Here is a 13,428-nt window from a genome sequence, read left to right on the forward strand (position 1 = left end):
ACAATTTTATGCTTATGCTACTCATTCATTACTTTGTCCAACATAAATACAATATGTAAACAGGCACCTACCCGCCACGCAGGCAAATGGATCACTACGTACTTAACAACCCTTTACACTCATCAACCCAGTCTAGTCTAATATCAAACATTCCCACAAGTTTTTGTCTCTACGACTTGTTCTACAAACAAGTTTCACAGCCTCAGATGTGTCCAAAACGATCAGGTTGAAGTTTTAATAATAATCTGACAGCTTTATGATCACTTTTACCGATTTTGTTGCCAGGATTTATTTAGAATAAAATACTGAACTCACCTGCTGGGACATGAACTCTCATTCTCTACCCAGGCTTGTGAATTATTAGCCCAGTAAGCATCCTCCAATGCGACCTTCGAGATGGACAATAACACAGAATTGCCGAGCAGATAGCCAAGTTCCATACCCATGTAGACGGCCTCAACCATAATCTTGAGTTCATGCCATGCTACATGTGACTACACTATACTGTCCTCTATTTGTAATTCTTCCTTACTGTCCTAGTTTGACACCATCATCTCGATAACTTGTTTTGATCTCTCGACATTAATTAGTTTGTACAGTTTTGGATTACTTGTTACATAGGTTTAAGAGTCACATGCGAGGGTCTAACCAATCATATTATTCCAGCCATTTGGTTTGTCTCCAGCTCCATATTATTTTTACCTTTTTGTAATTACTTCTCTGCCTCAGTTAATCAGATTAAAGGTCATCCCTTCATTGCTATTCAGCTGTTGACACTTTACTTACACCATCTGACATTTTTGATCACCTGCAGAGACTTCTTATTCTGCCTGTCAACACTCCACTCACAACATTTGTATGATCTTTTGATTCCTCTGCCTATAAATTCTGTGCCTGTGGGCTTCTCTTCACTTCACCTGACAAATGAACAGCGCTCGGAAAGACTGATTTCAAATAAACCTATTGGACTTTAACCTGGTGTTGTGACTTCTGACCTTGTCCACCCCAGAGCAATACCGGCACCTCCACATCACAGCCATATCAATGACACTACTATTTATACTGAAATATTACAAAAGTTCAGTATACGAGTCTACACCCAATCCACAGTCAATTCAAATTTCTCTCAAAGATCAACATTGCATAACTCAGCTACACACAGCAACACCACACTTCTGGCCAGAAAGCTGATGATTGGTTAATTCCTTCATTTATCATGCCTGGAGGTACCACTAAGTATCTGGGATACACCGTATGCATGTACTGTGTATCTTGATGTTCCCCACTAAGTATAATTTGCCAGAGAAATAATCAATTTGCATTTGCAAGTTTCATGGAGTCATTTCTGAATTTCTATCAGGAGTTCTGAGAGCTGCAGTTTCTGGCTGTAGAAAATGGCACACCACTTCCCATTTGCTGGAGCACGCGGTTGAAACAAACTGCTTACTGAGTAACTAGACTTTGTTTGTTGCAAAACACACAAATGCAGGTCTTACAGTCACAATCTGACTCAAACTCTCACGGCTAACACAATGGTGTCAACAGAAATTCTGGTTTTCCTTTTGACAGTCAGGAGCTATTGTGGCCAATACAGTTTAGGCAGCAGTGCTTTGCTGTAATCAGTGAACTGGAGACCAAACATGGGACCTTCTCAGTCTCCAGGCCTCGGTGCTCTTCTGATGCTTTTATGCCATTTATAATTTTAATCTGCAATATCTCTCACACTGCTTTATCAACCTTCTGTTGTAGGCAACATTGCTTCATACTTAATTCTCACAGAAATAAAAAGACTGCTGAGAATTTGCTGAATTGTTTAACCCAGGATTACAATGCAAGTGACAAAGTTGCTTATGATTTATTCAGTCGGGGCAGCCATTGCACAATGAACACATACATTTCTCTGATTTGCATCCTTTATAGTAATACTTTTGCAATGAAGACCCAGAGAAGATTAAAAACCTTTCCTCAGAATGACACCAAAAGTACATGTATTGATTTTGTTTCACAAAATAAACTATTCAAATTCATTTTGCCCTGACTGTTAAAAAATAGAATGGGCCCCTGCCAGCTGTGTAATATGATATATCTCCACTCAGGAAGCAATAAATTTATTGTAAATGTCAGCCATGCTTGTAAAAATTTGATTGCTCATAGTCGTACATCAGGATAATCTTTGCATGGTTCCACTCCCTTTGTGGAAAGGGCCATGGATTAGGGATAAGGCTAAAGCATCATATTATTGTTTCAATCACATCATTTTGAAGTGACTGACAAAAGACCAGAGACAGCGCAAGGGCAATCTTTTATATGTGGTTAAAAACTTGGGATGCACTGTTGGAAAGATTGGTCGAAACTGATTCAGTAGGAGCTTTCAAAGCGAAATTGGCCAAATAGTTGAGGGAGGAAAAAAAAAAGAGGGAGATGGAGCAAGAGCTGACGCAAACTCCACAGGCTGAATGGCTTCCTGTGTTATAATTTATTTAATCCCATTTAACTAGAGTCTACATAAATTCAGTGAATCCAATCTACATAACTGAAATCCTCCCTGTAATAAGTCTTAAATATCACACTTCCTAGTACATAAAGGCATAAAATTACTTTTGAATGGCACCTGAGGATTTTCAGTCCTTGATTCTGAACAGACCATCAAGAATTTTTTTTCAAATTCTAGACCCACTTCTAATCTTTGTTTCTACACATAAACAAGATGCATCTAAATACATATTGTCAAAGCACTTTACCAGGGCAAGAAATACCAAAGTAAAGGAAAACAAGATTCATAATACAAAAGCAAAGTGCTGATTGTCAAGGGAGTAGATTCTGCTTGTTGCAATGCAATAAATGATGCACTAGTTAATGACGACTGAAAGTTAACTGCTGAACTTTGATCACAAATTCCTCTATCAAAATAAAGAAGTTGGCTTCACCTATCTAGTACTTCAGCACATACATCAAATTCTTTTCAGCCCTCCAACACTTTGCTTCACATCTTTTATCAATGCATTTTCTAATATGCTTGTTGTCAATAAATGTCTCAATCATAAGGGCACCATTTCACATGGTATTCCCATCCTGTTCAGTAGTCCTTATTCTTGCCCTTCTCTCTTGTTCTGGACCACTACCAAAAGATCTGCTCTTTCTAGGACTAGGATTCCTTTTGCAAGTCTGATTTTCTTTCACCCCAAGGGCCATCTTCACTTCTACAACAATTCTTTTTCTCGCATTCCACATCTTCACCCCATGTTGTCAATCCATGGATCTTATCTCTTGCTCTTTACATAGTACATTTAGTCAAAGCTTGCAGATTCCTTCTGGGATTTCACTGTTCTTCCTGTAATGGTGGCATTCTTCCATTCATCGGCCCTTTCTGGCATGCATGTTACATTGGCTTGGACATCCTTGTTCTACATCTATGTTCCACTTTGGTCAGATCCAGTCAGCTCTTAATTTGCCATAATCCGGTCTTTATAATTATCCAATGTGAAGTGCACGGTCATTCAACACTTCGTTTAATTTGTTCAGATTTTGTAGGTGTGCAATCACTGCCAATTAATGTTGAGGAATGTACACCATTTGGTTCTAAACTGTAAGATTATTGATTTCCACCACTGTGCATCACATTTCCCCAAACTTCCAAATCTTTTTCCTTCCTATTTGTTACACATCATGTCCCTTAGATTAAAATTCATTTCCGATAGTCTTATATTATGCCACAAGACTTGCCTAATTTCTTCTGAAAGTTCAGCCCTAACGTACATCTTTCCTTCCTGGTGCAGGGCATTCAAGTGCTCAGAAAGCTAATTATAAATCCTTCCAAAGTTAGGGGAAATCACTCATTGCCAAAGGATATTTTGGAATTCTCCTAAAAACCAATTGCTATGGAGAAAGGCCCCAAACCATTTTCAGTCAGTTATTCAGCTGGACTGCCCATGTCAGAGCAGATAATAATTTACAATATAGTTAGTCCACTAGGATATTATAAAACATCTCCTATTATCAGGGATTTCATTCACACACTACATTACTGAAGGGATTTTCTACTGCTGTGTTCATTATGATAATGTCCATTTTTTCACTAATATATCAATAAGTTCCTCATAACTATCAGTTAAAACTTTAGCCAGTACTCCCAGTCCAATCCCTATTCATTTCTCAATTATCCTGTATGCTATTAATCTCTTTTCTTTACTCAAAATTATTGTAGACAAATTAAATCTAATAGCCATGTCTATAAAGTACAAGATGCTTTTCTTTTCTTATCCCATATCCTCAAGTCCATTCCTCCAATGGAGGCTTTTGTTAATTGGAGAGACTGTGCCCTTTATTTCCTAAATATACAGATATCACATATTGCTCATCTCTTTCATAAACTCCCACTGTCCCTTACTTATGGGGGAGGCAATGGCCTAATGGTATAACTGCTGGATTATTAATCCAGAGATGCAGGCTATGTTCTGGGAACCAAGGCTCCAAACCCACCACGGCAGATGGTGGAATTGAATTCAATAATACAAAAAAAAAGCTGTAATTAAGAGTTAATGTTGACCTTGAATCCATTGTCAATTGTCAGGAAAAACCCATCTGGCTCACTAATGTCCTTCAGGGAAGGAAAGCTGTCATCCTTAGCTGGTCTGGCCTACATGTGATGCCAGACTCGATGTGGTTGACTCTTACTTGCCCTATGGGCAATTAGGGATGGACAATAAATGCAGGTCTAGCCTGTGATGCCCTCATCCCGTGAATGAATAAAGAAAAACTCTTGCATCCTCCAGTAAGAATTTTAGCCTGTGAGAAGACACATTGGCAAACTGCAAATTTCAATTAGCCTTAATAATTAACCTTCTCTTTTAAATTTCTGATGCTAATAACATCTGATTAATACTTTCCTTAGAGAAGTTGGGTTTGTTGAAGGAATAGTATAACGTCTGGATTGTATTAACTACAAATCCAGTGACTTTCCAAAGAAATATGCAACCAAACAAGTCTGCAACAAAAACACTGATTACTGGACTAAGCATGATGTTAGTACAATTCACTCAGTCAGAATCAGTATCACCATCTTCTTTCGCGCCTTCCATATCATGTATAACTTCAAAAACTTTATTCCATTTCCGACAATTCATTGCATAAACGATTTTCCAAGTTGCATCTAAAACACATATTTGACCATATAGTAGGATATTCCGAGGCTGATTCTCTCCAATTCCTGATGTTGGTTTTAACTGCCAGGGTATCACTCCTTTTAGTTATAATTCTCCTTTCATGCTGACATTTTCAGACTACATCCAAGTGATCGTCCTTTGCCACTACCATTGAAATCCGTTATTACTGCCATGTTACTGCTGAATGCCCCATTTGAGACACGAAGGCCACTGACAACTAATGTATTCAGAGGAAGATTTTGTTTTTGTTGAAAGGCTTATGACGTCTGTTCCAAAAGTACATGCTGTTCTGAAAATCCAACTTCAGTTAACAGGAGTCCAAGCATGTTTAATAACTAAACAAAGTCTGACAATGCCTCACATGCATTAATAGGTGACCTTTCGTATAACTTGTGTCAATAAATTTTAATAGAATTTCCAAAGCTTCTTCGTGTCTAATTCTTGAACCTTTACATTAGGCTTCATCTTGCTTCTAATTAGGTAGAAACAATACCAATACCAAACAGTACCAATACCTTACTTTTTTTTCTTGGCAAACATAAATAATGTCCATATATCCACTTAACTGACATTTAGTTTCAGTTATTCTTCTCCAAAGTAAATCCAATTACAAATTTTGGTGCGAAAAGAACTCCATTTCCAATCTTCACCTTTAGGCAACCATCATAAACTACCAATGTCAACTTAGATCTCAGCCAGACAGAAGAGAGACAGAAAATCAAGAAACCTTACTTTGTAATTGAAGTAATTAACTGCTCAGTCTTACAGTTCCATCCATACACCAGTTCCTACTTGCTCCCTCTTTGCATCTGATCAATTAATTCCAAATGTCTGCCGAGTAATTTTTCTCTTCATTCATTAACAGGATGAGGGCATCGCTGGTTAGGCAGCATTTACTGCTTATCCCTAATTGCCCAGAGGGAAGTTCAGAATCAACCACTTTGCTGTGGGTCTAGAGTCACATATAGGCCAGACCGGTAAGGATGGCAGTTTCCTTTCTAAAGGACATTAGTGAACAATCAGAAAATCATTCGATTCTTAATTCCGGATATTTTTTATTGAATTCAAATTCCACCATCTGCTGTGGCAGGATTTGAACCCAGGTTCCCAGAACATTTTGTGGGTCTCTGGATTAACAGTCCAATAATAATACCACTAGGCCATCGCCTCACCTTATGCTATATTAACACTGCACTCCGATAACATAAAGAGATCTTGCATTTCATCACAAGTATGGCATAAACTAGTTTCAATGCAGTCAATGAAAATGCAATACAAACAAAAATAAATTCAAATCTAGTGTGCTAAAAATCTACAGCAAGTGATTTCGTATCTGAATTCGAACAAGAGCTTCAAGATCAGTTTGGACTCTTTAGGAGAGCAGAGTCAGAAAATATCAATATATAATAGACTGGCTACGGAAAAGAGCTGGTATTTATTTATGCATTCAAGGAAGGAATTTACCAATTTTTAAATATTTTACACATTGCACTTTTATTCTTGATTTCCAGCATTCCGTTACATAGCATATCATTTTACAGGAGACGGAACTTATGACTAATATGAAGGAATTGTTCTTTAGATGGTAGCTAAGTGTTTTGTCAGAATATTAAACATAGTAAGGAACATTTGATTACCTGACTGGAGTCCTAGGGCTGCCAATAAATCTGCGAGGTGAACGGATTTTTGGCTCAAATGAGAATTTTTCTTTGACGCTTTCCAGTACTGATGGAGCCACATATGTGAATCCCTGAAAATGGAGAAGACACGGTCATACAGTTTCACTCATTCTCTCACAAAAAGGTAGAGTCTTTTTGGACTGCAATTCCACAAGCAGCTCCAGTGCCCATGATATCTCTCCCATGTAGGTATTCTTCACGTGCACCAGGGTAGCAATATGATAAGCTCGGCAACCACAAAGGCACCTGATCTGGACCTTGCCTAAAAACTAATCACCTGCACTTTCCTCAGAAGTAATTAGATATTTTTAGAAGAACTTTGGTTCATCTTTTGCCCCATTTGTCTTTCATTCCCCTCTACTGTGACAAATGCCTAGGAAAATATCCCAAAAGATACCGTAGATTTTTTTATTTGTTCATGTGATATGTGTCATTTATTGCATATCCCTAGTTGCCCAAAGGGCAGTTATGAGGAAACCACATTGCTGTGGACCTGGAATCACATAGACCAGACCAAGTATGAATGGCATACAGAGACATTACAACCCAGATGGCCTTTCACATAAATCAAAGCAGTTCCAGGGATCCCACTGACGAGCTTTTTATTGAAGATTTTTGTTGATATCACAAGTCACTATCTGCTATGGTGGATTTGAAGCCATATCCCCAGAACATTAGCTTGAAGTTCCTGATTACTATCCCACTGCTTCCTTCTGTATTTCATTCCTCTGCTCTCCCTCTCTCCTCTTTGAAAACTTATTTAGCCTTATGAATAACAGGGTTATTACTGTAGAGGATTTTAACTTTCCAAACACAGACTGGGACTACCACAGTGTTAAGGGTTTGGACGGGCAAATTTGTTAAGTGGATAACGAAAATTTTCTGATTCAATACACAACAACGTTGTTGGGAAATAAGGCAGGCCAGATGACTAAGATGTCAGTGGAGGAGCACTTTGGGCCGGTGACCATAATTCTATTATTTTTAAAATAGGTGATGGAAAAAGATAGACTGGATCTAAAAATTAAAGTTCAAGTTGGAGGAAGGTCAATTTTGACAGTATTAGGTAAGAACTTTGAAAAGTTGATTGGGGGTGGATATTCACAGGTAAAGGGAAGGCTGGAAAATGGGAAGCCTTCAAAAAAATAAAAAAAGAGACAAGTCCAGAGACAGTAGGTTCCTGTTAGGGTGAAGGGCAAGGCGGGTAGGTGTAGGGAATGCTGGATGACTAGAGAAATTGAAGTTTTGGCCCAGAATAATAAGGAAGTGTAGGTCAGGTACAGACAGCAGGAATCGAATGATTCCCTCGAAGAGTATTAGAAGCATTAGGAGTATACTTGAGGGGGAAATCAGGAAGGGAAAAAAAAGGACACAATAGCTGTGGCAAAGAGAGTTATGGAGAATCCAAAGGGATTCTACAAATACATTAAAGGATAAAAGGGTAAATAGGGAAAAAATAGGGCCCCTTAAAGATCAGCAAGGCCACCTGTGTGTGGAACCATGAGAGATGGAGGAAGATACTAAAGGAGTATTGTGCATCAGCGTTTACTGTGGAGAAGGATACGGAAGATAGAGAACTTGGAAAATAAATAGCGACATCTTGAAGAATGTCAAATTTTAGAGGTGGTGGTACTGGACATTTTAAAACACAAAGGTGGATAAATCCCTGGTACCTGGGCAGGTGTACCCTAGGACTCTGTGGGAAGCTAGGAAGAGATTACTGGGCCCCTTGCTGACATACTTGTATCATTGATAGCCAAAGGCAAGGTGCCAGAAGACTGGAGATCAGCTAACATGGTACCACTATTTAAGAGAGGTGGTAAGGAAAAGCCGGGAAACTATAGACCGGTGAGCCTGACTTTGGTCGTGGGCAAGTTGTTGGACAGAATCCGGAGGGACAGGATTTACACATATTTGGAAAGGCAAGGAATGATTAGGGATAGTCAACATGGCTTTGTGCATGGGAAATAGTGTCTCACTAACGTGATTGAGTTTTTTGAAGAAGTAACAAAGAGGATTGATCAGGGCAGAGTTGTGGACGTGATCTATATGGACTTCAGTAAGCTTTTGACAAGATTCCTCATGGTAGACTGGTTAGCAAGGTTGGATCACACGGAATAGAAAGAGAACTAGCTATTTGGATACAGAACTGGCTTGAAGGTAGAAGACAGAGGGTGGTGGTGGTGAAGGGTTGCTTTTCAGACTGGAGGCCTGTGACCTGCAGTGTGCCACAACAATCGATGCTGGGTCCACTGCTTTTCATTATTTATATAAATGATTTGGATGTGAACGTAGGAGGTTTGGTTAGTAAGTTTGCAGAGGACATCAAAATTGGGAGGTTTAGTAGACAGCAACGACAGCTACCTCAGAGTATAACAAGATCTTGATCAAATGGGCCAATGGGCTGAGGAGTGCCAGGTGGAGTTTAATTTAGATAAATCTGAGGTGCTGCATTTTGGAAAGGCAAATCAGGGCAGGACTTATACACTTAATGGCAAAGTCCTAGGGAATGCTGCTGAACAAACAGACCTTAGAGTATAGGTTCATAGGTCCTTGAAAGTGGAATCACAGGTAGACAGAAGGCAGCGCTTGGGTATGCTTGCCTTTATTGATCAGTGCATTGAGCATAGGGGTTAGGAGGTCATGTTGCGGCTGTACAGGACATTGGCTAGGCCACTATTGGAATACTGCATGCAGTTCGGATCTCCTTGCTATAGGAAGGATGTTGTGAAACTTGAAAGGGTACAGAAAAGGATGTTGCCAAGGTTGGAGGGTTTGAGCTATAGGGAGAGGTTGAATAGGCTGGGGCTATTTTCCATGAAGCGTCGGAGGCTGAGGGGTGACCTTACAGAGGTTTATAAAATTATGAGGGGCATGGATAGAGTAAATAAACAAGGTCTTTTCCCTGGAATGGAGGGAGTCCAAAAGTAGAGGGCATAGTTTTAAGGCGAGAGGGGAGAGATTTAAAAGGGATGTAAGGGACAACTTTTTTGTGCAAAGGGTGGTGTGTCTGTATGGAATAAGCTGCCAGAGGAAGTGGCGGAGACTGGTACAATTAGAACATTTAAAAGGCATCTGGATGGGTAAATGAACAGGAAGGGTTTACAGGGATATGGGCCAAATGCTGGCAATCGGGACTGGATTTATTTAGGATAATCTGCATGGATGAGTTGGATCAAAGGGTCTATTTCTGTGCTATATATCTTTATGACTCTTATAAATCTTGAAACTGGTTCAGGGATCAATATTAGCCAGGACACTAAGAAAAACTCTCCAGTTCTTCAAGAAATACCTTGGAAGTTTTTATGTCCATCTAAGATAACAAAATGAAGCTTCAATTTGATGCTCTGTCTGAAAGGCAGCAATCCAGGTCTTGTGACCTTCCCTCAGTACTGATCTGATGTTTCACTCTGGATTATGCACTCAATCTCTGAAGTTTCTGACACAGTGCAAGTGTGCTAACTCTAAATCAAATCTAAAAACTCATGCAGTTCATCATTTACCACATAATTTTATGACTGAATATTTTCAAAGGAACTGGAGCATCCTGGACCTGAAACCGATGGAAATGTTGAAAAGTCCTCTAGTATGCCTGACTTAAAAGTAGTAAGGCATATAATAAGAACCTTGGCATAATTAGATCAAATAACAAATTTAACACTAGTGAAAAATAAAATTTAAAACAAAGTGGATACATTCAATTGCAAACAATTTTAAACAATCATGGTAGACTTACAGAACAAAACTGCTCACTCTTTAAAAACAACTGGCAAAACAGTAAATGTGTCACCTTGCCAGCAGCAGATGCTCAAGATCAATACTAAGTACAACACTGGAACAGAGGAGGGAGTGTTTTACAAAATGTTTAACTTATTCCTGCTATACTACTCCTGGTGCTAACAGATCTTACGTTCAGACTGCAATGCAGCAAAGGATCATGGCATATGCCTGCATTTTATAATCCATTTGTACTTCTTCACATTCCTTCTCAGGATATTTTCTCTATTCCTTGCTCATTCATGTTTATGTAGCTTTTCCTTAAGTACATCTATACAAGCTTCCTTAACTACTTCCTTTGTCTAGTGTCAACACTTCAAACTTCTCATTAACTTTACAAAAAACACACTAATTACCTCAAACAGCAGAGGCATATGGTATATTGAAAAAGCTTACCAGGAAGACCTGATTGGCACTTTCGCTGAGGGTTGAGTCATCAGGGCTGTCAACAGGTGTCTGTCGTGTGAACTTTGAATCAAACTGGCTAACATCATCATCTGATTGCTAAAGAGGAAAAAAGTCATGATTCATTCAGAATTAGGTTACTAATCCTTAGGATCTTCTCATCTTTTGTTTTCCATTCATCTTTCTGGAAAACTCAGCAAAACTCAGAACAAAAGGAGTACTTTGTTTACATACAGCCTGCATTAACATCAGGCAGAACAATTATCTTGGTGCATAAAAGATCAGCAATATTGAAACACTACATTGGGACCTGCAAATAAAAAGTTAATGCCATTTACATGCAAGTTCAATTTACTGCAACTTTTCACAGCTACAGCTGCTTCTTACGACAAAGTGAAATGAAACACGCCCAACCTGCACTAGTGTGATAAGAGGGAGAAAAAAATCCCATAACACTTCTACATTCTTTCCTCAATGTTATTCAGTGAACAGTTTCATAGATGGGATGGTATCTGTTTTACTTATTAGTCTGTACGCAGTTAATTCATTTCAGCTTCTGTAGTAGTTGAATAACTAAATAGATCGAAGTACAATTTACAAAATCCTCAAACCTAAGTACTTATACTTACTTCTATCTGATGTGTGCATGTATTTTGTGTTTTTTTTAAAAAAGGGTTTGAACAAAGATAACATTTAACAGCTAACATTCAGACTAAAGGAAGTCATGGATGAGTCACTAAGACAACAACATACAGAAGTACTGATTTTGCACAAGTTCAAATTCTCAGTGCTTAGCACTGCTGCCTCTGTGCCAGGGACCCGGGTTCGATTAAGCCTTAGACAACTGTGTGGAGTCTGCATGTTCACCCCGTGTCTGCATGGGTTTCCTCTGGATGTTCCAGCTTTCTCCCACAGTCCAAAACTTGTGCAGGTTAGGTGGGTTGGCCATGCTAAATTGTCCTGCGGTGTCTAGGGATGTGTAGGCTGGGTGGGCTGGCCACGGTCAATGTGAGGTTACGGGGATGGAGTGGGATGTTCTTCAGGGGGTCGGCGTAGACTTGATGGGCTCTTTCGGCATCGTAGGGATGATATGATTACAATTCTAGGATTTTAACTTTTGTAACAATTTTTACAGTTTCTAACTTAAAAATGTGCTCTAAAATTGTTTGGACTCCAACTTAACGTGTGGTATTTTTATTTGTTCTTAAGATGTGGTAAATATTGAGAAAGTTCAATTGATTGTCTATCCCTAATTTCAAGGGACTATGATTTGCCAGGCCAGTTCAGATAACATTTAAGTACAACCCTTGCAGTGCAAACTAAGTCACGTTTTTGCCAGATAATGTAGGGCATCAGCAAACTAGCTATGTTTTACAACAGTTTGGCAAACTTTCAATTCTGGTGTCAAATTACCAGATTTATGGAATCCAATTGCGTAACCTGCCAGTGTGGAATTTGAACTCAAAACATCTTGCTGTTAGGCTAGTCTCATTTCCATGCTCAAATGCTTAAAAGTGGTGTGAATTTGATTTCACTGGTAAGACAGTTCCTTTGGCTTTGAAATAGGGCTCTAGTGGAAGACAGCTCAATTCATAGGATCTTCAACATTGGACACTTCTACTGAATAGCACGGGACCTTAAAAATATCAAAGCAACCCCTCAAATTATTCAGGTATATGTAGGCTTTAGTGCTGCCAACGACGCAAAGCTGTCATGTAAGTTTCTGAATTCAAGCCCTATTTTAAGGGCACAAGTATATAATATGCACACGCAGGCCACCGCAGAACTCTCTTTCAGACGAGACATGAAACCATGGCCCAGTCTGCCTTTCTGGTGAAAGATACCATGGCACAATTTTAAAGTGGAACAGGAAGCTTCTCTTAGGTGTCCAGGGCAACATCCATTGTAAATCAACATCAGTGAAATAGATTATCTGCTCATTATCCTAACGCTATTTCTGGAATCCTATTGCGCAACATTGACAACTGTATCCACATAACCATAGGGACTACACGAAGTGCATGGATCATTGCAGTACAAGGTCCTTTGGGGTTTCACAAGGGCACAAAATGTGCTATACAAAAACATGGCTTTCTGTGGAAGTATACACTTCCATCATTCAGATGAGATTTTAAACTGAGGCCTTAGCTGCCTCCTTACCTTGACAGAAAAAAAAGTTTTCCCATTGTTTAGGCTAATATTTATTGTTCAACCTTCAGTGAAACAGATTATCTTGTCATTTATTACATCATTGTTTGCAATTCCGTGCGCATATTTTTCTGCCACACTTCAAAAGTATTCCAGTGGCTCTGAAATGTTTTAGGACATGCCAAGGTCAGTAAACGCCAATACCACTGCAAATAATTGAACATAACTTGAAGGAGCACAATTTATGTTTTTATTAA

The 13,428-nt window shown here is 39.0% G+C and overlaps 1 protein-coding gene across 1 annotated transcript in view; it reads right to left on the reverse strand.

Moving 5' to 3' along the window:
• The window catches only part of LOC109911139 (ribosomal protein S6 kinase beta-1-like), a 72,054-nt gene that overhangs the window by 9,862 nt on the left and 48,764 nt on the right, over positions 1-13,428 (reverse strand). Inside the window, exons 13-14 of the mRNA XM_020510401.2 lie at positions 11,015-11,122; positions 6,800-6,912 (exon numbers count right to left, since the gene is read on the reverse strand). Of these exons, the coding sequence (XP_020365990.1) occupies positions 6,800-6,912; positions 11,015-11,122 (221 nt within the window). The remainder of the gene's footprint in view (positions 1-6,799; positions 6,913-11,014; positions 11,123-13,428) is intronic.

This window comes from Rhincodon typus, chromosome 26, assembly GCF_021869965.1.
Source record: "Rhincodon typus isolate 14 chromosome 26, sRhiTyp1.1, whole genome shotgun sequence".
In the NCBI taxonomy this organism is placed as follows: Eukaryota; Metazoa; Chordata; class Chondrichthyes; order Orectolobiformes; family Rhincodontidae; genus Rhincodon; species Rhincodon typus.